At 36.1% G+C, this 27896-nt stretch overlaps 4 protein-coding genes and 1 long non-coding RNA gene across 6 annotated transcripts; 1 reads left to right on the top strand and 4 right to left on the bottom strand.

Moving 5' to 3' along the window:
• Positions 1-591: 591 nt before the first annotated feature.
• Positions 592-3285, bottom strand: LOC139781535 (3-oxoacyl-[acyl-carrier-protein] reductase FabG-like). Its single transcript, XM_071720384.1, has 4 exons — positions 3037-3285; positions 2270-2586; positions 1883-2084; positions 592-1795 (listed from the first exon to the last, which is right to left on the bottom strand). Exons 1-4 carry the CDS (start codon positions 3157-3159, stop codon positions 1571-1573), a joined length of 867 nt encoding a protein of 288 aa, XP_071576485.1. The 5' UTR covers positions 3160-3285; the 3' UTR covers positions 592-1570.
• Positions 3286-3555: 270 nt separating this feature from the next.
• Positions 3556-7237, bottom strand: LOC139781367 (tetratricopeptide repeat protein 27-like). Its single transcript, XM_071720234.1, has 8 exons — positions 6869-7237; positions 5912-6764; positions 5774-5840; positions 5374-5706; positions 5130-5303; positions 4905-5057; positions 4658-4819; positions 3556-4465 (listed from the first exon to the last, which is right to left on the bottom strand). Exons 1-8 carry the CDS (start codon positions 6939-6941, stop codon positions 3902-3904), a joined length of 2379 nt encoding a protein of 792 aa, XP_071576335.1. The 5' UTR covers positions 6942-7237; the 3' UTR covers positions 3556-3901.
• A 2067-nt stretch (positions 7238-9304) lies between these two features.
• Mdu (mitotic spindle positioning protein meduse) lies at positions 9305-16394 on the bottom strand. 2 transcript variants are annotated; one of them, XM_071720392.1, is made up of 5 exons: positions 16262-16394; positions 12271-12408; positions 11579-12024; positions 11036-11201; positions 9305-10856 (listed from the first exon to the last, which is right to left on the bottom strand). In XM_071720392.1, exons 1-5 carry the CDS (start codon positions 16265-16267, stop codon positions 10752-10754), a joined length of 861 nt encoding a protein of 286 aa, XP_071576493.1. In that variant the 5' UTR covers positions 16268-16394; the 3' UTR covers positions 9305-10751. The 2 variants fall into 2 exon arrangements, with proteins under 2 accessions (XP_071576493.1, XP_071576496.1); XM_071720395.1 differs by lacking the exon at positions 16262-16394 and adding an exon at positions 13593-13922.
• LOC139781600 (uncharacterized) lies at positions 13765-18807 on the top strand. Its single transcript, XR_011720589.1, has 5 exons — positions 13765-13799; positions 15530-15603; positions 15884-16044; positions 16111-17709; positions 18186-18807. It is a non-coding gene; the product is annotated as an uncharacterized lncRNA (long non-coding RNA).
• On the bottom strand, positions 18801-26123 carry LOC139781334 (uncharacterized). The gene is made up of 6 exons (XM_071720207.1): positions 25993-26123; positions 24794-25168; positions 24231-24607; positions 23992-24100; positions 23392-23833; positions 18801-23141 (listed from the first exon to the last, which is right to left on the bottom strand). The coding sequence occupies exons 1-6, from the start codon at positions 26039-26041 to the stop codon at positions 21749-21751; spliced, it is 2745 nt and encodes a 914-aa protein (XP_071576308.1). The 5' UTR covers positions 26042-26123; the 3' UTR covers positions 18801-21748.
• Between the last annotated feature and the right edge of the window lie 1773 nt (positions 26124-27896).

Here is a 27896-nt window from a genome sequence, read left to right as displayed (position 1 = left end):
ATGTGAGCCATAAATAAGACAAAGAAGATTTTCTAGTTTTAAGAATTGGAAAAGGATAAAAAGTAAGTTGAACCGAGAGATTAAAGTTAATCTACATTGTTAGAAATGGACATAAATGTCGCCAAAAGTCTTGTCACACTTTCAATTTTGAATGTTATTGTATTGAAAATTGGAATATACGCGATATATTCTCATTCTTTCGAGATATAAGATAGTACAATAATATATTATCTTAGGCATATGTTCGAAAGACGAACAATTTAAATCTTTAGAAATGTATTTATTAAATTTTATGAAATCAATACAGCAGCTAGGTGTTTCTCAAAATTTTTAGACGACTTAAGGAACTGAATTTAAAATATACGTATAGAAAATGTAAGAAAGTCTTTTTATATTATCGTTTCTGATGTATGTAGCATTATTATATCGACAATAACTAATTACAATAACTAATTGTACATAACGTGTATAAATAGAATTTAAAAATGCATCTGTTCTGTTCGTTGTAAAACTGTTTTAATGGAATCAATCATATAATTGATTTCATAAAGTTTTGTACAGGAAGAATTCCTCAAATACAAAAAATATCGATACAAGTAAGCAATATCTTTATTATGGTTTTATTTGTTACAATTCGTGTGTTATAGTCGCTAATATAAGTACTTTTCAACTTTCATTAATTGGTTCGTGATATCCGTATATCATGTATAAATCTATACTTGTTGTCAGTGTTATCATCCTTCAATGTGTAAATTGTCATCCTACGGATAACAAGTTGCAATATAGCTGTAAATTGTACCATAGAAATATTTCCTACGTCAATCTATATTGCGTTACTGTATATATCATGTTACACACGATATATTATGTCTCTGTTATAACGTGAATCGTTATTAACACTGCCATTTTCTTTGGCAAGATGAAAACTAAATGATTAGTTTACAGGTTCAACTGGATGTCTAGTTAAGTTAAATTTGTCAATATTTTCATAGTAAAAATATAATATTTATAAACATATGATATATAATTAGGAACTTTTATCAATTAAATTTTCAAGTAGAACATTTCTCGGCTTAATTAAATAAATGTCCTACTCATTTATCTTGTGCCATATACATATGTTGGTCTATTTACTTTTGAGACTTAAATTTACCTACTTTAATATAAAATTCTCTCATCTTTTTCTACAAAATGTGCATTATAAAATTGGAGATATCTAAGTTAACTTGTTGCATTTTCTTTACAACGACAAACTATTACTTGTGCTGTAGCTGTGCTATATTTTTATTTTATTTTCTCTTTTTACTAGGAACAAACGTATAAGTATGTTTTAATAAAAATAACGTAGCAAATATAACGATTATACGATATATACATATATAAATCTGGAATATTTTTTCACAAAGTTTTCTGGGAACTATTTTAGCAGAGTAGAACACAAATATTATAGGTAGCTTTTCAAAGCACATATATGATATATATGATATATAATCTATATGTATAAAAAATATACCATATTATTTATAAAGACGAGATAATATAAGATTTTTAAAGAGGACACATGGCATGTTTATACACCACCGTCCACAGGTAATGTCGCCCCTGTTATGAAACTAGCATCGTCGCTTGCTAAAAACGCAATGGTTTTTGCGACTTCCGAAACATCGCCAATTCTTCCGAGAGCATGCGTCTTTTTACCGTGGTCGATAACGCCCTTAATCTGCTCCTCGCTCATCTCGCTACTCTTATAGAGATTTGTTATTACAACACCAGGATTCACAGCATTCACACGTACCTTGTGCAATTTAAAAAGATAACATGAAGCAAAATAACATTTAAAAATATTAAGCTTGAACAAAAAAGGACACTTATTTACACGCACCTGTTTTGGTCCCAATTCCAAAGCAACGCAACGCGTAAGTTGATTGACGGCCGCCTTACTCATGCTGTATGCCAGGAAACCCGGGAAAGATCGTAGTCCCGATACACTGGAAACGTTAACGATGTTGCCTTTCGCCTTGATTAAATGCGGTACTGCCAGCGCTGTCAATTGATAGACCGAGCGAACGTTTACGTTGAAAACGCTGAAAACATACATTTACATGATAAGAATGTTTTCTCAAAATAGGCAATTTCTTTATCAGTGCATACATATTCGGTCTATCGGTATACATTTACATGATAAGAATGTTTTCTCAAAATAGGCAATTTCTTTATCAGTGCATACATATTCGCTCTCTCGGCATATCATTATTATATATATACATACTTGTCGTACTGTTCCAAGCTTGTGGTCTCTATACTACCAAATTCCAGAACTCCAGCATTGTTAACTAAAACATCTAATTTGCCGTAGTGCTTGATCGTTGAGTCGATGATATTTTTCACGTCGTCCTCGTTAGTTAGCTCTCCCGTTACGATAAATGTCTTGGACTTGCCGCACTGCTCGGCTACCTTGTCTAAATTCTGCTTATTGCGTCCACTTATCGATAGCGATGCACCAAGCTGAGCCAGGTGGATAGCAGTAGCGGCTCCAATTCCTGAACTGGCCCCTGTTATCAGGACAATTTTCCCCGCGAAGGACATCTGACGAAATAAACAATGTTCTTCCGCATGTATCATCCATTGTCACCTGGCTTAAGACAATGGATCTGTTTTCTATTGCTGAACTGGCTGTACTAGTTCAGAGTTTATTTTTTTTACTCCACATATTGGAAGGAAAAAGATCAACTTTGAGCTAGTGCAGCTAGTTCAACAATAAAAAACAGACCCAATAATAATGTTGCAAATCCAAATCTGATGTTATTACAGCTAATGATATTACATTTGGGCCTTGCATTTGCAAGCTTAATTTAGCTTATATTCAGCAGAAATATATATTCCTTTTTGAAAATGTGTTAGATTTTTGGAAGAAAAACAAGAGAGAGAGAGAGAGAGATATATATATATATGTATAGAAAACTAAAACATGAATATCGTTTTGAATTATGTAAAACGATGCCATATTTATGTTTTAACAAATATATGAATACTTACTGTGATAGTACGATGATATCCGTAAAATTTATAAACTCGATAAGAATGCGAAATCGCGTTCGTGATAGCCGGTTTTGAGCCGTAGCGCAGCGGTAAACAGACCAAACAGACACGACCTGGCATTCACGTGATTCACGTACTTATAGAATCTACCCTATGCACTCTCTCAGGTGAGAAGGCAATTTCTTTATCAGTGCATTAATGACCGCGTGTGTAAATATTCACGCTTCGGAACGATATGTGATTCCTAGCTTCCTACCCATTTTTACCAACGACAATTAATTTTAAAGACTTACTTTTTTCTAGTTTTAAGAATTGGATAAGGATAAAAAGTAAGTCGAACCAAGAGATTAAAGTTAATCTGCATTGTTAGAAATGGACATAAATGTCGCCAAAAGTCTTGTCACACTTTGAATGTTATTGAAAATTAGAATATACGCGATATATTCTCATTCTTTTGAGATATAAGATCTAATATATTATCTTATAGGCATATGTTCGAAAGACAAACAATTTAAATCTTTAGAAATGTATTTATTAAATTTTATGAAATCAATACAGCAGCTAGGTGTTTCTCAAAATTTTTAGACGACTTAAGGAACTGAATTTAAAATATACATAGAAAATGTAAAAGAAAGTCTTTTTATATCATATCGTTTCTGATGTATGTAGCATTATTATATCGACAATAACTAATTACAATAACTAATTGTATATAACGTGTATGAATAGGATTTAAAAATGCATCTGTTCTGTTCGTTGTAAAACTGTTTTAATGGAATCAATCATATAATTGATTTCATAAAGTTTTGTACAGGAAGAATTCTTCAAATGCAAAAAATATCGATACAAGTAAGCAATATCCTTATTGCGTAGGTTTTATTTGTTCCAATTCGTTTGTTATAGTCGCTAAGTACCTTTCAACTTTCATTAATTGGTTCATGATATCCGCATTATCCCACGCTTGTTTCTTGATCTTTTTCACGACTCCTTGCAGCGATAATTTAGCGCTTCCCAACATCTTCCTTTTCTTGACGATCGCGATGTCAGTGGCACAACGTAAATATGCTTGCGCCAGGTTACAACATAATTCCAGCACGTTTAGAGTCGTATCTTCGTTGCGACACCATTTTGGATTTGAAGTAATGAAACGATACGCTTGTTGGAGATACTGTGCCGCTCTCTCGTCGTCAACGTCCGTTTTTCTCAATGCAACAAGTTCAGCGTACATTCTCCAGATATCTGGATTATTAACTGTATTGGAAGTGATTCTTCCAAACAATTCCAAAGTGTTTTGAAGCAAACGAGACGCTGGATTTCCGTCCGCGTCATTAACATTATTTATTATAGCATTTGTTAATATTTGAAGAACTTGGATATCCGAGTGGTTGTTTTTCAAGTCCAAGATACGATGATAACATCGAATAACCTGTGAATATATCAAAATTGTTTAAAGATATAAGATATTTAATATAAAGATATTTAATATAAAAATTTAGAGAGAGATGTATCTAATATAAATAATATAACTCATTCTAGAATTGATTAAGAATGTGTTAACACTCTTAAAATCAGTTTAACAAAGAACTTTTGTAAAAAATTGACATATGTGGATACTTACTTCTGAAAAATGTCCCAGATCGATGCTTACGACCATCAAATTGTCCCACACTTCCCAACGATCGTAATTACACTTTATGGCATCCTGCAGAGACTTCCAGGCTCTTGGTTTATCTCCCAATTTTATGTACGCTTTTGCTAAATTGTTCCATGCTTCAAAAGTCTGAAATTTTTATATGAGAATAAGAATTTTATTTAATTCGTGTCAACTGTGAAAATAGCAATATCAGAACTATATGTATACGTACAGATTGTTCTAAAGCACAGTAACGTCTATATGCCATAGCGGCTATCTTCCAATCTTCTATCTGTAACGCTGCATAGCCCAGTCTAAACCATACATGCTCTTGAATATTATTCAATTCGACCGACAGTTTTAAATGTGGTACAGCCTCAACATACTGAAAAGTGGATATTACATTTAAGATTCGAATAAAAGTTTTGCATTGGCGATCAGTGGCTTAAATACCAACATCTTTCTTTGCGAAATAATAGAATCCCCAATGTTTTTGTACTCTACTGCTTTTTTCTTCAGACAATCTCCATGCCGTTTCGTAATGACTCACATCTCCAGTTGCATCTCCTAATAGACACCACAATTTCGCCGTTGGGTTTTTAGATATTTCTTGCTCAATAATCTCAGCTGCCTGAAAACGTTTGCAAGTTAATTATGCAATTTCTTCTATCATATTACACTTAATATGAAATATACATTACCTTGTGCTTCAAATTTAACATATTGTAACAGGCAATTACTTCTTCCCATAATCCTAGTTTTGTAAAAACTTCCAGAGCTCCCTTCACCAAGCCAAGACTAAACATTACGTTAGCCCATTTCTCCTCTAACGTCCAAATGGGTCTCATACCGCTCGCGAAAAATAGATCCATTCTTCTGGCTACAGGTGCTTTTGCGTCATTGTAATCTTTCAGCAGAGACTCCGCTTGCATCATGGATCGCTCGACAGTTCTCTTATCATCGGACTCCAGTGAGCAACGGTAGCACAAAGAAGTCATCTTTAACGACCAATTTTTTGTACTATCCACAACTTTCTATAAGAAATATTTTTTAATATTATTTGTCAATAACAAAACAAAATGCAATAACATTGTAGCTTACAGTCAGATAGGGTCTAATTTCCTCGTCAGTGAGTTTGTGCTTAGGTTGACACAGCTGCAACTGAACACTGTTAACTATTAAAATCTCTCTACGTTACAATGCTATAATTTATATAAATATACGAGCTATTATACTTACTATTTTGCCAAAATTATCGCTTCTTCCATCATACCCAGTTCAATCTCTTCTTTGTGTTCCGAAAATTCAATGCGCTCCAATCTCAATTCGTCATTTAAGTTCAAAGATTTCGGTATATCTTCGCAGTCTATCGAAGGAAAGGTATCTCTGTCCATCTCTATTTTGAGGTACAACTGCGCCTTTTCTTCTCGCTGATACTTGGTACGCTTTCCCATTGCACCCTCCAAATTTAATCTTAAGCCCGCTATTCTCTGCGCACGTTCAAGATGCTTCTCAGAGTTCTGTGTTCTTCTATAGTGCAAGTAAAATCTAGCAGCTTCCAGATTGAATAAAAGCTCGCAAAGGGAATCCTCTAATATATTTAGACTATTAATTTTCGTTATTAGATTCTCAGTTTCCTCGAACAGCACTCCTGAGTTTTCGTCTAACGCATGCTGATGTAAGAGAGTAGCTCTAAGCAGCCACCAAACGCAGCTTCTACATTTAAGCTGCAGATCGACGTTGGAGAATATCTTGTTGGCCAGGTAAAGAAGCTCTGGTTTCCGTATATTTATATTACATCCGTCATGCAGAGATAAGTGTTTCAGTGCCTCATCTCTTCTGGCTTTCAACCAATCGATATCATTGTCAATGGGAGGACCTGTCCAATTGCATTGGACAAAGTATAATAACGAAGCTATTCCTGTACACAGCCAAGACAAATGCGCATGGGTGCTGGATAAACCATTATGTATAATTTCTTCTAAGCTATCGCCGTTCCTTACTGCCTCGATAAACGTAGAAAGTTCATTATTTAGTGTATCTTCGTATTGGCCGTTTAATATGCTACGTACATTGTGTGGCAAATCTGAAACTAAAATTAGAAATAAATATTGAGAAAATTTAAGTTTAAATATATACAGTCATTGAATTTTACGATTTGACTGAAACATATATATATATATAATCAGCACATACCTTTATTTATGGAGAAATTAAGTAAAAGTTGAATTTCTATGCTGTCGTCTATTTGGCTTGTACATAGAGCCATAGTGTCATAATATAATTATAAACACGTGACAAAATATTGCATTTATTTTATGCTGGGCTGGAACTTGAATTTCGCACGTGAGTAGATAACACCTGCGACCGCACGCGACTGTTGAGGTTAGATTGACCGTATAACGTGAGGTTAGGTTTGGATTTTGGACCGAGAGCGGCGAGCATCGAGCATCGCAAAGAGTATCTGCATCTGTTTTGAGAACCACTGTTCTACTTACAGAAAATAAGAATGTTGAAAATGAAGCCAAAAAAGATGAACTGTTCATTATTTCTTGTCTTGTTCACTATTTCTTACTTATACAATTCAATGTTTACAAGGAACAAGTCAAAATGTAAAAAAAATGAATTTTCTATTCTTATTTAAGAAAAAAGGTACAGTCTTAATCTTGATTAATGTTCTTTTTCTTGAACCAATCAGAACTGCCCCCCACATATTGAATGCAAATGTGACCATACTGGATTTGTGGTTTTTATGTTTGGGGCACTTCTGATTGGTTGACTGCCCCTCTACTTTTGAACAACTGCGCATCCATCAGATTGTGTTTGATCTTGTATACTTCCACCATGAATGACCCCATGGAATGAGCAGAGTAGAGTGGGGCCGGTATTCGTAGTATTCATACTCGGATATTATATCAAAAACCGTTTGTAGCGATGCTTCTAAAGGAATTCACTGAAACATATTCTTTTTCAGAACAATTTGTGAAACTAATGGTTGAACAAATTATATTTTTGAAAATAAATATAAAAACCCTGAAAGTCAAAATATCGTCATGTAATGATTTTATGACGAGTCACTGTACAGTCATTTTGGACTCATGATAGTGCAGTGATCAAACTCTGACTTTTTCCCGTCATTTTGACGTCACAACGACATCATCTTGACTTTTTGTGCTCCTTGGGTATGTTCATATAACTGAGATATCATAATATCTCTCGTTAGTTGTTGGTTTTGGTTGGTGGTTTCCGGTTCCGATACAGTTTCTACATCTACATCATCCGTTTCCTCCGTTGCACATATTTTTCTGTAATAAAATGCGTGATTAAAACAAATTAAACAAGATATGAAATTTTTACTTTACTGTATACTTACATATCATTTTGTCTTGAACAACTATTTAAATGGTCCCTTAATCGAGACATTTTCCAAAGATAGCAGATTTTTTGTGTGCAATGAATACATTGCACTTAAGGGCGGCAGTGTGGTCTAGTGGTAGAGCGCCAGACTCGTAATCTGAGAAACCAGGTTCGAGTCCACTAGAGCCATGGAAAGTTTTTTCCGAAAGCTGCGCCCTCCGTGCAAGATAGGTCTCTTGTGCGGGGCAAACTGGGCTCCGTCTTTCGGAAGAGACGTTAAACCGTTGGTCCAAAGGAAAGGGATGAGAGGGATATATAGGATTGGGTACGTCCCTTCAAAAACGCCGTAAGATACTAGACTGTGAACCCTACGGGGATATACAGTAAATAATAATAGTTTACGAAGAAGTTTACGAATACATTGCACTTCATAAAAACGCAATCTTATATATGAACGTTTGACATCAGGGGGAATAGGTACTTTGTCAAGTTTGTATAAATCTTTGTCTCTTATTTCGTATATGGTTTCTAATGTCACGTATTTTATTCTTTCGTGATATTTTAAATATATTTTTACACTTTTTGCACATCACAATATTGTTTTCGAGATCTTCAAAATTATTTAATATTTCTGCCATATCGTTCTGCTACTTCGATATCAATCTTTATTATAAATCTTTATAATAAACCTCTCTCTTTGATTTGGTGAGCAGTTATTCAAATTTATCGAAGCACTTGCTCACCAAAACAAAGAGAGACGTTTATTATTTACTAGCTTTTGAGCCCGCGCTTATATATAAATAATATAACAAACTACTCACCAAAACAAAGAAAGACGTTTATTATTTATATATAAATAATATATCGAACTACTCACCAAAACAAAGAGAGAGGTTTATTATTTAAAATTTAAATTTTAATTTAAGTATTATTTTTTTTATTAAATTTATTTTATTATTATCATATTTAAATTTATGCAGATTAGTAAATAAAATTTTTAGATATGCAAATTGATATCTATACATATTTTTTAATGCTAGTTTTCTTTTAGAAAAATATTGTTTGCACATTAATGTGATTGTTCTTTATTACGATTAAGTAACATAATAAAGTAGACAAATTCTATATTAAAAACCATATTTACTTCATTTACTTCAGTCCATTGTTCCGGTGTTACCAATCACAACTAAACTTTTAGTTATAAATTTTTTTTTCACAGGGCATTAGTGGAAGAACCGATTGGTGGTATGTCATCATTGAAAATTAATCAAGATGTAAATCAAACGAAGAAGACATCAATACCAAATATAATTAATAAATACGATTAATGCAGCGCAAGTGGAAAACTCGAGTAATATGAATACAGATATGGATAAGAATAATACAGATGTTACACATAATTCTGTGAATAATGGTACTCAAGATAGATATTCATCTGGTCAACATGATAATGATATAAATGTATCTAAAACTAAAATGACAGACCAACCAGTAGTAAATGTTACAAACACCAAAGAATTTTCTCAACAACATCGATTGCGTAAATATGACAATACTAACGAGAGTACTAATCAGTCGAGGAAAAATAATGCATAGCTCAAAACGTGCAAAAAACAACCTACATTTTAAAATTAAAAATTAATATTTTTATCAATTTTCAAATACACCTTTCGCTTTAAAAGATATATTATTACAGCACAATTTTTATTTTTACATTCGATATTTTCTTTATACACTTTTAATCATATATTTTTCTATTCAGTCTCGATCAGTATGTATCAATTTATTCACATTTAACATTTTTATTTATTAATAAATTGCAATCAATATTTCGAGGTATTCCGGCCTGTAATCAAAATACCCATCAACAACTGCAAATTATAAAATTAAAACTGCGTTGTAGAGATTAAATGTCTAATTTAATATTGCACGACCGCGAAAACCAATATGCGTAATTTTCAGTTTAGTCCAGAGCTATGTCTTTGTCTAATAATCTCGCGCATAATACTCCGTAATAGGTAGTAATTATTATTTGATATTGTTATTATTATGGAATTTTTCAGGTGCATGCAGGTATCCATCGAATATCTTACTATCTTTACAATAATTACTCTAATTAATATTTAATATAGATATATATAATACTATACATACGCTGATCGAGTAAACTAACGATCGTTATAATTAATAAGCACTTTACACCCGCAAAGTTACGTTAAACGACAAACGTACGAGAACTTCTTCACTCGCTCGCGAGTGAGGATATTTTACATATCGTGTTCGTGTTATCCAATCCATCGAAAACGAATCGGAAACAAAGTGTGTACCCTATTTAAAAAGATCCTTCAATTTCATAAGCAGTTGCGTTTTAATAACATTTAAGCCAGCACAACTTTTAATACTGATAACACACGCAGCGGCGACGTGGTATATTCTAATTAACGCTGGAGCGCATAAATATATAAACACAAAAAGAAAATTGTTCATTCGTGAACAAACTATACATATAAAACAAGATTTAAAAAAAACAAGAAGATATCCATGCATTTAAGATACGCTTAAAAAAAAAGCGGAGCAACGGTCTTGTTACAATACAAACGGTTGTTCGGTGTAATATTAATAAGTATTACTGATTTACGATCGATCATTTAGATAGAACGGAAAAACGATAGGATAAAGATAAAGATGAAGTTGCAAACAGATACGTAAGGCTACAGAACTTTCAAAAGTAGCTATCTTTTTCGTTGTTATTTTCGATAGACTCTTTCTTGGCGGCTATCAAATTTTCCCATTGCGCGATGAGCGTGTTGCGGCGTCGTGGATTAGGCTGTAAATGAAAAGAGATCTTTTATCGCTTATTGTTAGTCAAATTGTCGACGAACGCGTTTCAATGAATTGCCTTGATCGTTACAAATTACGCGTTTGTTTCGACGATTGATTCTAATCAGTAATATTAGTAATTAATTATAATCGTATCAATTATAATTGTGTGAAAATATTGCTAACCTTATGTTTTCCCTTATGGTCTCTCTCTGTTTCATCCTCGTTTAAAGTATTAGTGGAAGCGCCGCTTCTGAGAGAACCGGAGCCGTCGTAAATATCGGAATCGTTATCGTTTCCTATGTCAAGTAGATTCGGCTGAGACTTCGCCAACATCTGCGATCTCATTAATCTACAAAGATAAACGTTAGTTTGAGTTTGCAAATGTAATAATCAAGTGAAATAACTCCTCAAAATTTTTATTACAGCGTGCAACAATTTGCCTTGACAATGTAGCGTTATATCTTCTTTAACGCTTCATTTATTACAAACAAAATCAGATGTTAAATGAATCATCTAAGTAAATCATTATTTAATTTGTATTAGTAATTATTGTCGCAGGATTGGAAATATAATAAAAATTACTTTTCAAATTACTTTTTAAAAATTCTAAAAAAATTGAAAAGTTAATCTCAGATAGACTTTTAATCTTCTTCTTTAATTTATTATTTTAAAAACGGTTTGGACCACACCCTCGCATTGAATTGTTTAATCTAAAAATTTCAACACCTCAATTCGTTCTCTCGTTCTCTCATGTCATGTAGCTCCTTTTGAATCTTTTTCTCGACAGGAACGTATCCCTTCCTCGTTAATGGCTTCTTTGGCTCGTCGTCCGGCTCCAGTGGTATCTCCAACGTTCTATTGAAGGCCTTGATGCTCAGAGGATTAAGCGTGATGGTGGGCGTTATGGGAGGACTCAAACTGTCATTGTTCGGCGATTTGTTCCTGTAGAGCTTTCCTCGGGTAGCCAGGAACCTGTGCATCAGACCCTTCTGGCTCGGCGTAGTCGCGAAACGCAGCGGTGTCGGCGTGGTGCGCGTGGATATCACGCCGTTCGTCATCTTTGGCGTCAGGTTTGGCGACAGCGGCGTCGGGCTGACTGTCTCCAGTATCTGCGGCGTGGACGTTGTCCTTTTCAGCTTGCCCGAGACCAGAGCCTGCGGCATACGACGCACCTACGCAGTAAAATCGCTAGTTAAATATTATTTCAACATACAAACGGATCTTTTTCGCGCTTAAGAATTGATTTCACGCGCGTCTTCAAGCGTATCTCTTTCTTCGTATCACTTGAAACTCAGAGAAACTCTACTATTTTTATTTTTACAGATAAAAAGGAGCGTTAAAAATACGCGTGGGACTTGTAGACGGAGAAAAGCACAGACGCCAAACCGTGTTATTTGGAGCATGCGTTTCGAAGATACCTTGCAGTCCACTGTCTCGTGGGATGTGGTTTTAATGCTACCCACGTTCCGCAGTTCGTATTCCCTCTCGGTGACTTCTTCGATTTCCCTTTGTATTCTGTCCGTCGCCCTCTTCAACTGCTCCAGTCTACGCTCCGCCTGTGCGCGCATACCGAACATTTCTCATGAATGTAAGAATATATAAAACACTATGTGGGTGAAAATACAAACACACGGCGGTGTTTGTATTTTCACCACACGTTTAACTCTTAACTTTTCTTTAGGAGAAGATACACGAGATTGATTGCTTGACATAAAAATTTATATATGCTTCTAATCAGAGTTCTGATCTCTTCGCGAGGAATTCAGAAATTTCAAGACATTAAAGTTGCATTTAAAAAACGAAGCATTAACTCCGTCATCCAGTCGATATCCGATCGAAGAGTAGATCGAATAGTTTTGAAGAATTTATCTGATTCTTTTTGACGAGTATTAGAGTTTCCGATAACCGATCCGCAGATACCGAAGGACACGGGCGTGCGGTCTTTTAAACTTGTATGTTCATCGTTTTGCGTATGTGTGTGCAATGCATGTATCTCTCTCGATATCTTTCTCATCGTATTTATATATCTCGTTATTTAACGCCGATTAATGGATCGATTGCAAACTATTGATAAACAGATACGCCGTTCCATTCGAGTGATACCAACCACTGTGGAGAACGAGACCGCTTTCAAAGAATTACGTACATATATACGTGCGGTAGGAAGGTGAAAGGGTTTTTCAAGCGGTGCAACAAATCGCTCGTTGCAACAATGACCGTCATCCTCGCGCTCGCCTCTATCGATCACGTATCGAGCGTTATCAGTTTTATCTCTAGAAGAAAGTATATCGCAACCTCTCTGACTCTCTGCAACGCCGCCCGACACGTCATTCGTGAAGCCCCGAAGCGGACAAATAAAATGACACATTTCCCGAAAAGGGTATACGGGCGAAATTGCGATCGAGCGATGACCTTCGGTCAAAAACATCAAGGCTCTCGTCGAAACATTTTTTTCTTTTTTTCGTACTTATCAGCGAACACATCGATCGGCGCTTTTGTCACGATAAAAATCTCTCTTCTCTTCCCCATCACTTTTTGACTCACTTCTGTTTCGAATGTTTACACCGAAGTTTCAGAATTAAGCCTGTGCCCTATCTCTATTTATATCTCCGGCGGTTATTCATTGATTCATAAACCTTTACATTCACTCGGGTGTCATTAAAGATCTCGCTCGGATAAGTGTTTCGCGATGATTAATTTTTCAGACCTGAAAAGACGCCAAGGCCAGTTTCAATAATACCTCGTCGGTGTGTCTCTCTACGGCAAGAGAGGTGCCGTAAAAGGGTTGACGTGGAACGTGTACGAAAGGCGAGGCGAGGACAGAGAGCCGCTACCGAGCTGCAGCAGCCGATATAGCCGAGGATTTCTCACGAGGATTTCCAGCTGTGACGCGACGCCGGTCAGGAATGCCATCCACACAGAAAACTGAGCGAGCACTGACGAAGAGGTAACGGCTTTAACTGTAATCATCTCGTTTCCCTTCTAAAAGAAATGGGCCACGACTCTTCCTACCGCTCTTTTCGTCTCTCTTCTCTCGACGCGTGCACCATCTTCGCTATACCTTCGAGAGTGCCCGGACGACCGACTTAAGGACCGAGCAACATTTGTACTGTCAAAAATTCCATTCTCCTCCGAGCATTATAAATTATAAAATGCAGACAGCACTTAAAAGGATAGAATATTGAAGAATATTAGGGCTCATTAGCCTCGTCATATATATGTGGAGTAATAATTGAGAATTAAAAAGCGTCAACAGTCATATGAAACTTCAATCAAATCAACTTTCTGTCGATTTTCTTTATCCTTGTCGTAAATAAGGTTGCCATGTAAAAAAGGACAGCCTATCTAAGCTAGATTGCTGCCTCGACTTTAATTGTAATTCGTATAATCATTTTGCTTTCTTTTAGAAACAGAGATCCATGTTTTTACATTGTATTTAGCGTTAAATATAAATGCGCTCTCTCCATTCCGATCATGAGCTTACAATTAGTATGATTCCGTATGAAGATCGCGTACGATATTACGTCAACTGTGAGTAATAGTTCGAAGTCAATCGACTTCAGAAGGATCGGTCTTCCAAGGTCTCTCATCGATGCCGATTTCAACTTGTGACATACATGATCGTCTAAAAATGCTAATTAATGAAATCGAAAATGTCATGTCGACTACGCATGGACGACAAGCTACTGTATTTTTTCTTTTTTTGCAAATAGAAGAGATGATTCATTCATTTCTTTCAATTTTTAAATGAAATTGATGTCTGTAACTTTTGTAAAACATTTCGTTCGAAAGAAAGTAAGTAGAAGTATCTAATTAATATCCCAAGTTTCTCGTCAATAGCCGCATTAATTATTATTATATATTTTCTAATGCAAATAAGCAAAGAACCAGCAGTTGAAATCACTGGCAAAAGTATTGACTGAAAAAGGCACATTTTATACTATATTATTATAATATAACTATATTGTATCTCAAAATTCTGTACTTTACGAATGTAATTACCTAAGAATTCCATGCCACAAATTTGTTTAGAATTTAAAAAGGACGAACAAAAATTTTCCGCGATCGTATAAATAGGAAAATCGCGATGACTTTGCAAATATCATTTATTGACTGATGTTTCAACTACCAAACGGTAATATTACGCAAACTATGTCGCGTCATCGGTCTAATTGTTTTAGATAACGATGGAACAATTATAAGCACGCGTTTATTTTAATCCTTTCAGTTTCCAACCAGGAATTTTTATCGTTTCTGCTGTCGTTGCCTTGCAATTAAAACGCCAAATTAATAAACTTTACGGAGAGGCAGTAAAGCGAGAGATACGATATCAACGTTACATAGGCGACTCATTGAAAAATGTCACTGTAAACACGGTAGCAATGTCAATAGAGATTTAACTCTCGCTCATCAGAATCCAAATCTCTCGTCCAGATCGCTGTAAATATCCATCGCGCAAATTGTGTAAAGTAACGAAATAATTACATCTTAAATCTAAAACTTTTTTCAAGCTCTTTATTTCCTCATTCAATAATTGTATACGTTCATTTTTATTGTCTCTATATGTTCGCATTTAGTTTCATTTTATTGATTCTCCGAGAGAAAGAGGTCCAGAAGGAAATATGCAATATATAAAATCAAACTATAATAAAGCAAGTTTCTTTTTTTACTTTGAAGCAAATACGAAGAGATGTCTCACGGATCGTAGGTCCACGTTTTGCGTAACGTCCTTTCGCTCGAAGAAGTTAGAGGTAAATAAGATCGTGTCTCACGCTTACATGACAGCAGATTTATTCCGTTTAGTTACACTTTCCCGATTTGCCGATACTTGCTTTCTTCACCAAACTGCTTCTCCGCCCAACTTTCCTCCTATAATGCTCATTTCAACGCGGATTAATTTCAATCTCGTTTAACTTACTTTTCATCTAGTTCTAAAAATTAAAGAAAGATAAAAAGTAAGTTAAACCGAGGTTTAAAGTCAATCTACATCGACAGGACGTAAGCGTACGTGGATTTCATTTTAAATCGCAGGAAGCGTAAGGGACACCTGGGACAGGATCAGTTACTCTGGAACATCACGAAGATACACGTCTGAAGGCTTCACGGCTTCTATACAAGGGTCGTCTGAATGAAACCTAGACTAGCCGCTTGAACGAAGTGTAATTCAAGACAGCGTAGGAATATACAAGCAGGTAAATATACATGTCACGTATGTCACTGTTGCTGATAGCGCTATATATAGCCAGCCCTAACATTAGGCAGGTGCGGACAGGTATCTCATCTCCAGTGACGTCACTATTCAGGCAGCAACCCGAGTCTCCACGTCTCACTTGGACGACCCTTCGCACTCCTCGTCGAGGCAGGACGGAAAGAGAGACAGAGAGTTGTTACGCGTGTGAGGGGACTCACCTCCATGTCGCGCGTTTCCGCCAGCGGGAATTCGGGAATGCGACGGCAGGCCGGCAGCGGCGACGGAACCGGACTGAATCTTTTATCAGGCTTCTCCTCCGCGACGGATACGCGAGCGGCGGCGGTGCGTCGACCTCGGGGCGGGGAACAATTTCGTGCGCTTTATCTGATCGCGAGGCGCGCCGACGAGCAACGACGACGTCCCCGCTTATTATCATGCCTCGCGCGCAAACTAATGTTGCGTCACCGGTTGTCTCAATATTTACGCCGACGGCGCGTGTCGCCGCGCGCGGGTACGACGCGTCGTCGTCGAGTCGTTTTCGGTACTCCGGAATGACGGGGATCTTCTCGCGCGCATGGTACACGCGGCCGACGACGCCGCCGCTCGTTCCCTCCTCGTCCCACCCGGCAGGAGCGGGTCCGCTCTGCTACCGCTGCGAGTTCCGGTGTCGCGCACCAACGAGCGCCGCTACCTCCAGGTGCGATAAAACTCCTCCTATTGTTAGCTTTGACTCTTTAACTCCCGAGTAACAGATGCCGTCGCGTTCGTGGAGCCTCAAACACCTTCTCCGGGCGAGAGCCGCTGTATCGCGCACTCGGTATCGCGTCGCTGAAAGCGCGAGGACCACTCGCGTCGACCTCGACAATTCGCGGATAATGGGATGCACAGCGGACTCGCCGTCCGAGAGGTATACCGCGAACAGTTGGTCTCGCCTGTTGCGCTCCGTTTTTTGTTTGGAGACCGAGAGCGCGACACCCCCCGGCCCGGCGCGCGGACGATCGCCGCGTGTATTCTTCTCGCGCGAGATCCGTACTCGAGAGAGCGTCGCCGCGACCTCCGTTCCCCGCTTTCGTCTCGGGAGAGCGACGGCGAGACTGCCACCGGCCAGTGTCGGCACACCTGTTGCAATCGAGTCCTCGCCGCTCGCGATACTGGCAGATAGCGATACAGGTATAGTACAGGCACAGTATTGTGTGGTACAGGTATACTGACGTCGTCCTGTAACAGTAAACACGCCGAGAGCCGGAATCGCGCCCGTTGCCGCCCGCCGCCCGTTGCCGCGGCGATCGTCCGGTGCGCGACACGTACGTCCCATTTTATCCTGACCCGAGCGGGGTCCGCCGCTCGCCATTTTACCCGCGACCTTGTTCCCCAACGAGACCGCGCCGACCGCGCGTTCTCCAACGAGAGCAACAGGACGGCCGACGGCCGACGGCGCGGCACGCAACGCAACGCAACGCCCGTCGCACGTCGCGACCGGTTTAATTGTTTGCCGGTCGCGCGCGCGTTTGTTGTCATCGCCGGGCACGGACCGTCGTCGTGAATGTTTTGGCATTTGCGACGACGAATCCGAGATGCCCGTAAATTGGCGTAAATATTTTGGATGCTTCCCCCCAGGTCGCGGGCTCGGTTCAACGGAGATGTCGAGTGAAATCGCAAACGAGGCGTATCGTGGCTTGGAAATAATTTTGGTCAATTGAGATACGTCTTTTCCACGTAGAAAAGAATTTCTGAGTGATCTTCTTTAGAGTGAAACAATTTCTCATATTTTCTCAGAAATTTTCTAAGAATTTCTCATATTTTATATTTATGAAAAATACTTATGTAAAACTTTTGAGATACACTTTCAGAAATTGGATGAGAATTTTTGGAATATTTCTGTATCTGTATATGAAAAATTCTGATAAATTGCGTGGATTTTCTCATATTTATTCAGATTTCGACAAACATGTATTGCCGAGAGAAATCTGAAATATTTCATTATTATTTTGTTTGACTCTTTATGAAAGACGTCCCAACGCGTATAACAAGTTCTGAGAAAGTCTTGAAATTTTTCATAGAACATCTGATTAATAATATGAAAATTTCTGGGACATTTTTTCAGGGTTCCCGAATATAATTTAAATCGGTAATTTTATTTAGACGGAGTAGACAAGGACCTAATTAGGAGATGAGCTAACAAAGAGGACTTGGTCTGATTCGCTCTTATTCTTCCACTCGTTACAACTGTTTTCGAGCTCTCTTGCGTGTCCCGATTTTTCAGTTCCGGGCGAAAAGTTCTGAAAGATTTCACAAGAGAAAGCCAACGAATTCCAAAATAATATCAATAATCTGAGCCGACATCTCAATCGAAAGGACAGGTGTTTCACGAGTATCGTGTTACAAGTTATCGTGTGCTAATTGTAAAACATCCTACTAGTAGCGCATGAGTGATAATTACAAAGGGAATGTAATATTGTTATACTTTTGTGTAAAATAATGAAAAATTATAACACTCCAAGCTGCAAACTGACATTATTCGTCATTTTAATGTCAAAATAACGTCAGTTTACTACCTGAGACATGTAACTTGTCATCGATTTAAAATCTCTACAAAACAATTAATAATTAAACAAATTAACTCTCACGTTGACCCTCTCGTATTCATGAAGGATATTCGCATTCGTAGAAAACTTTAACGCCACTTGCACGCCAACTCCCTTGACTTGACTTAAAAACTACTTAGCGGGTAGGTAATCGGAAATGATCCACGCAGAATATTTTTAGAAATTTATTCGTAAGTACAAAATATACGTAGAAAAATACATTATTCTAGTAAGCAAAATTATTGTTCTTTACATAGCCGATAAGTTGCGGCGCGAATTAGGCTCACGGTTTCAAAGCACGCTGTTATTGTGTATATGTATAATCATGAGCGAGCCGCGAAATTGTACAACGTAAAACTTCTGCGAGAACGTTCTTGAGTAAATTTGCATCACATAAGCCTTTCGCCTGTCTAAATTTCTACAACGTTATATGCAATCATCAGACTGGTTATTATTAATGCAAATAATTTTATAGAAGATTATATAAAGATTATTTGTTTTTTTTTATCCTCTATCATTACGAATATCGTAATTCGTAAATATTTAATGTTTATTAGCTATGTTATTAGCTACCGTACTTTTGTAATCTGATAAATCTTATTTCTATTTTATCAAAAAGGCACCCTTTATAATAATATTGTTTTTAGACATAAGTTGTATAGTATAATATGATCTATCTTGTTAATTAGTATCTTGACTATTGTTATTTTATTCGTCATATTCATTACCTTATACATGGTATTAAAAGTTATCTGGTTATTATTGTATATAAATGCATTATTTGTTATTATTACTGATATGTTTGTCAAAGAATTGGATCTGCGAATTATTGAGACTGTGAGAAATTGTGAAAACGATAGTACAGGATGGCGTGTAATATAATGTAATTGTAAGAGACTATATAGACTGCAACACACAGGCTTAATAATCGATTTTCTCGTAAAGCGTAGCTTCGTAGAGACTTGTTCTATAGTTTCGATTTTCTTTCTTTACACGAGCAATTATTTCAGTTCTACTACCGCATTCTATATATACATTAATCACATATTGGTACATTTGTGATCTTTATTATACCTGCATAAGAAATGTGAAATTATTCGAATCGATCAATTTTACTATTTACATTTCGAGAAAGTTCCGAGTTTAAATTTACTCCAGATAAGTAAAGGATATTCGGTTAGTTTTGTTTTTGGGAACTTCGTCTAGTTAACGATAGACAAGCTAGTATACGTGAACATTATGCTGTACAACAATTCCAAATGTCATTTTGTGATTACAGAACCGAGTGTGAGGAGTAGGCCTGAGAGAGAAAACTATCGCCCAAATTTTCTGGACGACTACTTAGAGTTTAGTTGTAATAGCTGTCCCTAAATCTGCAGAAACTTTTTAAAAGTATCAGATTTTTCACAGGTTTGTTCAACAGACTTTGGCATGAGAGTCGAAGACTCTCAGACTTGCAGGTCTATTTCAGGTGAGCAGTGCACATCTTGTATCTTATCGAATAAAATCTGCAGATTAAAACGTTAGTTCTTTTTTTAGAAAAACTTATTAGGGTAAGAATATTTAGCTGTGGCATAACTGAAGGTGAACTAAAGTTCGATTTGGCGATTTTAGAAGATATTTTATATCACCAAGGAAGACTGTAACAGACTCTTAGATTGATTAGTTAAAGATGCCACTAAAGAAGAGAGTTCAAGCCATAACAATTAAACAAAAATCGATCAATAATGTTCCTAATTAGACTGCAATCAAATAAATCTCGGAACTTCCTGGACATAAACTTTATACAGATAAAATAATTTATTTTTACGTTATTTAAAAATTTGGAAATTTGTAAATCAGATGGAAAATGTGGTTTGCGAGTTATTTGCACTTAATGTGTAGACACATAGTTATTGATATTTAATGTGTGGATTCTCGAATATTTGTAGCTTAATAACTTACTGCGATAAATATCTTGAAAGATACATTTTTTTTTTTGAAAAAAGATGTACTGGCCAAGACCGTTGTAAAAAAAAATGCGAGAAGCTGCGATATTCAAAGTGCGTTACAGTGCACATTACACAGTTTGCAAATAGAAAAATCTATTTAACATAGACAACTGAACTTTGTTTTTAAATTGCACGTAAACTTATAAACGCCTATAATTTGCTTATTTAGATAGTATAAAATATAATTGCTTCACAAAATGTTAAATGTGTTATTACTTAATGCACTCTATAAAAGAAATATCTTCTAAAATAATAATTTTAAAGACAGCAGAGATAAAAAGCTTCAATAGAATTGTTCTAAAAATAAATTATATAGCAGTACATTTACGAGACCCTCCACAATCTTAAAAAAATGGGAAATTTTATATGAAACTAAATCAAGACTATATAGCTGTAACATACTTTCTTACATTTGGCACTTCACCATATTTTCATATTTTTTTATGATTGCTAAATAAATATAAGTTAGTAGGACCACATCTAATAAAAGTAATAGATGTGAAACTACAAATAAACTGCATACATTTATTTTCCGTACATGTCAAGAACGAAATTGAAGATTGCAAAATTTAATTTTGAATATCAATTTGATATTAAACTTGGAAATTTAATAATGCAGGTAATTATTGCAATCAATACAAGCTCATAACCACAGTTCATAATAACATTATTATGAGATTATTATAATATTACTATATTATTATAAGAATATTTTAAAAACTTATAAAAATAATCTCTTAAACTGTAAAACAAATAAATGCCAGCACTATTAACTCGCATTGCTTACAATAAAAATACCACGCATCGTCAAATCGACAAGAATATTTTCATTAGTCCGTCACTTCTTTTTCTTAAGTTAATTATATCTCGTAATAAAAATGAGAAACACGATTACATCTATTTGGTTTTGCTTTCTAAATATTTATACAAGCAAAAAAGGTGTAGCATTATGCTGTGTTATTTCTTTCCTTTTAAGATTATTATATGTTACAACGATTATTGCATATGTACTTCAATCAATCGATTGTGTCTATTAGCGCATTGCTATGTTACAAAATATATTTTGAATGTAATCAACGTTAAACTTTACATATCTTATTATACAAATATTATTACTTTGCACATCGATCTATCTCTTCAGAGCTTTGACAATAATACTATTCTTGTCAATTTGAAAAATGCTACTCTTGAAGCTATCGCTAGATAAAACTAAAATCGTATTTTGTTTGTCAGATTGCTTTATAATTGTTCGTATATCCTCATTTATGATATATATCGATTTCTGGTTGTCCACCTTCGCTTGCAATCCATGTTCGCGACACAACTTGATCTGATGTAGCGGTATGGTTACGTATTTATTCTGAGCGATTAGTTTACTCAACTCTTCGGAACGGACGTATAAATACTGATGATTTTGTCGTTGATCGGTTTCCTGATTCGCCTCGACAGAATCTTTCGGAGAAACATTTAAGATTTCTACCACATCTGTCGCAACAGACTGAGTTATACATTCATTTTCTTGCAATATATTTTGATTTTCTGGAATACTCTCTTCGCTATCTTCATTCAATGTCTGCGAGATATTAATATTTGCGTATATAATCTGCGCACAGATGTTATTTCCTGGATACTCTTTACTTTCAATATCGAAATTATCAGATTTTGTAGATTTTTCATTCGTGACATCGTTCTGCGTAATAACGTGTACGTCATATTTTTGATCATTTTTATTGGAACTTGCAGCTTCTGTTTGCTCTGTTCTTAAATGTTTGTATGTTGTGTTTCTTTCTTGTGTATTATTGTTGCATATTTCCTTATGATAATCATGCGTAGATTTATGCCGTACTTGTAAATTGCTTTCGTCTTGTTCTTCTGGAAAATCTGCGTTTATCTCCAGTATTTCTTCTTTTTCTTCATTCTGTGTCTCGTTTCTACCATTCACTTCGCATCTCATTTCATTACTACACTCGTAAATCTTATCCTGATCTTCGATATTATGCTGATAGACAACATGATTTTCCTCATTATTAGTTACTCTTAAGTTATCGTAAAAAGGATCTTTTAATTGCAGCAGGCCGTCCTCTATACCGTTAATACATTCCACATTGACGTTACTGTTCTCCCTATCGGGATATTTACAATCTACAGCTATTTCAGTCTCTATACCATCAGTCTTATTCAATTGAGATTCCGAGCAAATCTCAAAACTCCCAAATTTATCAATCTGTATTATATTGTTCGTCTCCCAATTTCTGTTACTATCGATATCCTCTTTCAGAACATACTCTTTTACTGTATTTGTAATAACTTGAGTTTCGTCATGGTTTGTGAACTTTACAATTGCATCGGACGTGATGTCATCGACACTCATCGCAACTTCTACAGTGCAATCCTTTCTTTTTCGATTAGTCCGAACTTTTTGAACGTCTTCTTCCGGTGGATGCAAGACTTCGCCAAGTGTGGTGAGAATTTTATTGTGTCGTGTTTTTAAATGACGTTTATAAGTGTTCCTGGTTTTGAACCTAACACAAAAGACAAAATATTTATGTTATATAATCGAAACTATCAATGTCAATCGATTTTGTGTCTCTTTCTCTGGAGATAGAATTAGAAAGACAGAGAATTTTTTTAGTTAAAATTAAATTAAAAATCTCATTTGGCTTTAACTTATTTATAAAAATAGAATGTAAACGTCTGTATAAAATATATTACTATCCACATAATTCATAAATATACTGTCTAAATATACTTCTAAACAATAATTTTACTAACCGTTGCCCACAGTCATCACATCCGAACGGCGCTTCTCCAGTGTGCCTACGTTGATGCTCTCTAAAGTGAGACGGATGCCTGAACTTCTTTCCACAATCTTTGCACGTAAAGCGCGTTTCATTTTGATGAATCAACATATGGTACTTCAAGCTGTGCCTTCTTGTAAAAACCGCTTTGCACATCGAACACTCATACGGCTTTATTCCAGCGTGACTCCGATAATGGGAGACTAAAGTTGTAGGCGCTGTGAAACTACGAGGTGGGTCACAGATGCGACATTGAAGATTGTTTCCTGTAGGATTACCCTTCTTTTTAATACGTTCTATATATGCTAGTGCCATTTCCCTTTCTTCCTTGCTCGTGCCAATAAACTTTGCTTTTCCTTTAGGCTTGGTAGTCGTAGATACCTCTACATTTGATTCCGTGCTGACTTGAGTTTTATCTGCTCATAATATATATGCATAAATATAATAGAAATTTACATGTGTTATACAATTATATTTTAGCATAATAGTATTCGTCTCTATAACATCAATCATAAGACAGTGTTGTATTTTATGTATTTTATTCTATAAATTATAAACTAAGTTAGGAACATACCTGGTGAATAAACAATATTAGAATTTTGAGAATTTTCAGCTAATTTCTGATGAACGTGAGAGTACTCTTTCATGTGTACACTATCAGTACCAACGACCATAAACACAATCTGGAAAGAAATATATATTTGTAAAATATAGTACGTATATCAAATGTAATGTATATTTTTCACAATTATATACTGTTTTAGATTGTATAATATGTTAAGAATTTAGGTAATTAGTAGATTGTTCACTAACATTTTCTTCTCCCGTTGTATTATCAGGGACATTATTAAGAGACGTTTCTCTCCTATTAGGCATCTTGTCATCCAATCGTTCAGAATAACTATGATCGCCGAGAACCTTAATATCTATTTGCTCAGAATTCTTTAATTCAGAATCGTGCTCTCCCTCCTTTTCCGATCTCTGAAAACATTTCTGCTTCTCGTTCTCTTTAATGTTAATACCGTTTAAGTGTATTTTACGTAAATAATTGGGTTTTTCCAATATCACATCTTTGTTCTCCTTATTTAACGTTTCTTGAGGTTTCTTTATCTGTTGTATCCGACTTTTCTTACTTTGCAGATTAGTCTTCAAATTCTTATGGTTTATACTTTTCGCTGTAAATGTATCATCTATAATATAAAAAAATTCTTTTAACAGTACTAAACTTTTCCAGGATTAGCATTTACATGTCATTTTAATAAATTTAGAATTTAATAAAATTAAATAATCGTAAAAAGTATCATCGAAGATTTCTCTTAATATAATTCTATGGATTTGTAATAACACAGGACAATAATAAGCTTACTAGTACGTACAAGTCTCTTTATCTGCTTTCAGGTGTTCTAAATGCTCCTCCAGGTGATTTTTAATGCGCACTCTAGCCTTTTCCTCGCTAGCAAAACTGGTATATGTCCGATGGCAACCAGGCACTAACGCACAGGTATAGGAATATTGTCTTTTGAGCTCGTCGCTTGTAAAAACGGCAAATTGCTTAACGAGATGTGAAACAGACATGGACGCAAGCTGAGGTACAGTAAAGCATGACTCTTTCCGTTTCACACTCGCTGTTTTCGGTTTGTATTGCAGCGTCAGCATTGAGTTAATATGTTTCTTTTCGGAGTGCAATGTTTGCGAAGCAACCTCTGCGAGTACCTCCAACAATGCTGACGGACTGTCTCTTCCTATAGTATCTGTAAAAGTTTTTACAATTATCCTCAATTATATCTATATATTGATCCTGCAATACTAAATATGTATTTTCAACTGAAAAAAAGTTAAATTCTCTGAAGAAAAAATCAATTCTTTCAATACGTAGTGTTAGAAAACTTTTATAAATCATGTTATGGAGCTTTAACGAAAGACAAATACTGAAATTACAATATTTTCTGTGTCGACAACAGATTTTGTTTCACATATGCGTATATTTCGTATCATTGCATGTCCATTTCTATCAATACAGATTAATTTCAATCTCGCGGTTTAACTTCTTATCTTCTTTTCGTTTTTAGAACAAGAAAATGATAAAAAGTACGTAAAACCGAGATTAAAGTTAATCACATTGGTAGAGATGGAGACGTAAAAGGGAGAGATACGTAACAAGAAGTGCATAAATGTTCTATTCGATAAAACGCGCTATTGTCAACATGAAGTTTCTCCATGACCTCAGTAATTAAAGTTAAACTAGTCGTAAAGATCACGCCTGAAAAATATACATTTCAATTATTTAAGAAAAAAAAAGAAAAAAAAAAAACTAAAATCCGTGCAATTCGCGTCGGATGACGTTGATCCGTCTTAAGTGAAGCAACATCGCTGGAACGCTTCCATATACGCCGAGCAAAAGTTGTTTTCGTGTAATAGCAGACGCCATAAGGACGCCCAGCAGACGGTTTTTCAGTTTACTATCTACGATCGTGTCGCGTACGCGCGTTTTTCCCCGATCAGTATACGCGCGCGCGTCTGCTCGCGCGACTCGACAATATACGCGAAAGCGAAGCGTGGATCGCGGCGGGATTACCTCCGTTGTACGAATCTGACACATGCTGCGGATTTCTTTTGGCGTTCATGATGGCATTCACGTTCACGGCGTGCCTACATTCCCTGACTACACTCGTTCGCGAACAACAGGTTCTCCGTTTGTTGGCCAAATTCCTCCTCCTTCCTCCTCCGCCCCTTCTGTCAATCGTCGACACTGCTGCCAACAGTGCCGACGCGCGCGTCGCGCGAAATCAAGGAGAGCGCGCGGATCACGGACATCTCATTGGCCGCGTTCAGCAGACACAACTGTTGAGTTCGTCTTATCAACACTCTGCGTTGATTGGTTGGTTCTAAAAGTAATAGCCAATCACGTTCGACTGCTACTGAGCGGCTTGGTCTGCTGAACACGACCAATCCCAAGTTGGGATTCCCAACCCGTAGTGTGATACAGGCTTTACGCTCGGTAATGGTTCGTGTCCGTGCTACGGTTCATGCCGTTCATGTCCGAACTACTTAGATTTTAGATGGAAGATACGAAGATAGTCTAATTATCTGATACAAGAAGAAGAAGGAAGATAGTCGAGATGAATGCTGCAACTCGAGGTCAAACCATGGTCTGAAGTTCGGCTTTTAGGTTTTTTATGGTTTTTTTAACAATTTTTAACGAGACAGGTTATATTATTGTTAGCCTAGCGTCCAACCCTCTTGGTTCGAGTTCCCAAATAAAACATTTTCTCACGTTCGCTGATTACTACATATCTTTCTTCTCGCGCGATGATTTTCCCAATTATAACGTGATGCTCGTATTTTTTATACAATATGTAATAAAAGGTAATAGAGGAATTACCTCATGTGACTAATACTACGTTTACGCGAGCGTTATTTCTGTAAGTAACTTACGATAATTTATTCTGCGTAAACGGAGTATTGTAGTAAGCTTACAATAATTTACTCCGCGTAAACGGAGGTCTTTAGCAGAGACCCTTTGTTTACGCGGAGTAAATTATCGTAAGTTGCTACAGAAGTAACGCTCGCGTAAACGTAGTATATATATATATATATATATATATATATATCTACAAAATCTGCACGTATGATCTACAATTTTAAAATTATCAGAATTAGTTGGCAGGACGTTATATTTTATTTTCTCTAACAAAATGAGTGTATGAGCCAGAAACATAATACAGCAAGTTGTTTTTTTCTTCTATCTTCTACAAAGTCTATAATTTTTTTTATAAAAAATAATATAATTTTTATTTAAAAAAATTATATTATTTTTTAAATTATTATGATGTTTAAATTATATTGTGATATAAAATTATATTATGATATATATTGTTGACAGGAATATAAATCGAGGAAATTAGGACAGTACGTGTGCGAACAGCAAAGTACCGAGAAGCCGATAGTTCTAAGCGGAAACTGCCGCGAGATATCGTAGCACGTTGTAAAAGGATGCAGGTGATGTGTATGTATGTATATGTATGTATGTATAGAAAACTAACTAAAATTAAAATATTCGGTAACGAGCCGTGAAAGAACACGCACGGGATAATATTTTTTAAATAGGATATATTTTTTTAACTTTATTTAAACCGGAGGCGCCGTGTTCTCTTTAAAAATATTTCTACTAATCCTTTACACTGCTTAATTAATTACAAAAATTATGGAATTTATAATTATACCAATACAATATTTTTTAGATGTTCCGAATTGATTCTTATTGTGTCTTTAACTGTATCACGAATCTATCTTCTCAACACGAGACTTCAAGGGGTCGAACGAAAGTGTATCGCGGCGAATCCGTAGCATTTTTAATAATGTCGATGCGGAGAGGAGGATCGCCCGAGTGATCGCACGCTCGGGGGTGCGCACCCCCGAGCACCCCCGAGTGGCAACGTGAGGTCGTTTGGAAGGCGACGAGGAAAGGAAAACGGCGCG

Source organism: Temnothorax nylanderi, unplaced genomic scaffold (genome assembly GCF_030848795.1).
Source record: "Temnothorax nylanderi isolate EJ_2023f unplaced genomic scaffold, tnyl_v1.0 TNYL_tig0007_pilon, whole genome shotgun sequence".
Classification (NCBI taxonomy): Eukaryota; Metazoa; Arthropoda; class Insecta; order Hymenoptera; family Formicidae; genus Temnothorax; species Temnothorax nylanderi.
This window is presented reverse-complemented; position numbering and strand designations above follow the sequence as displayed.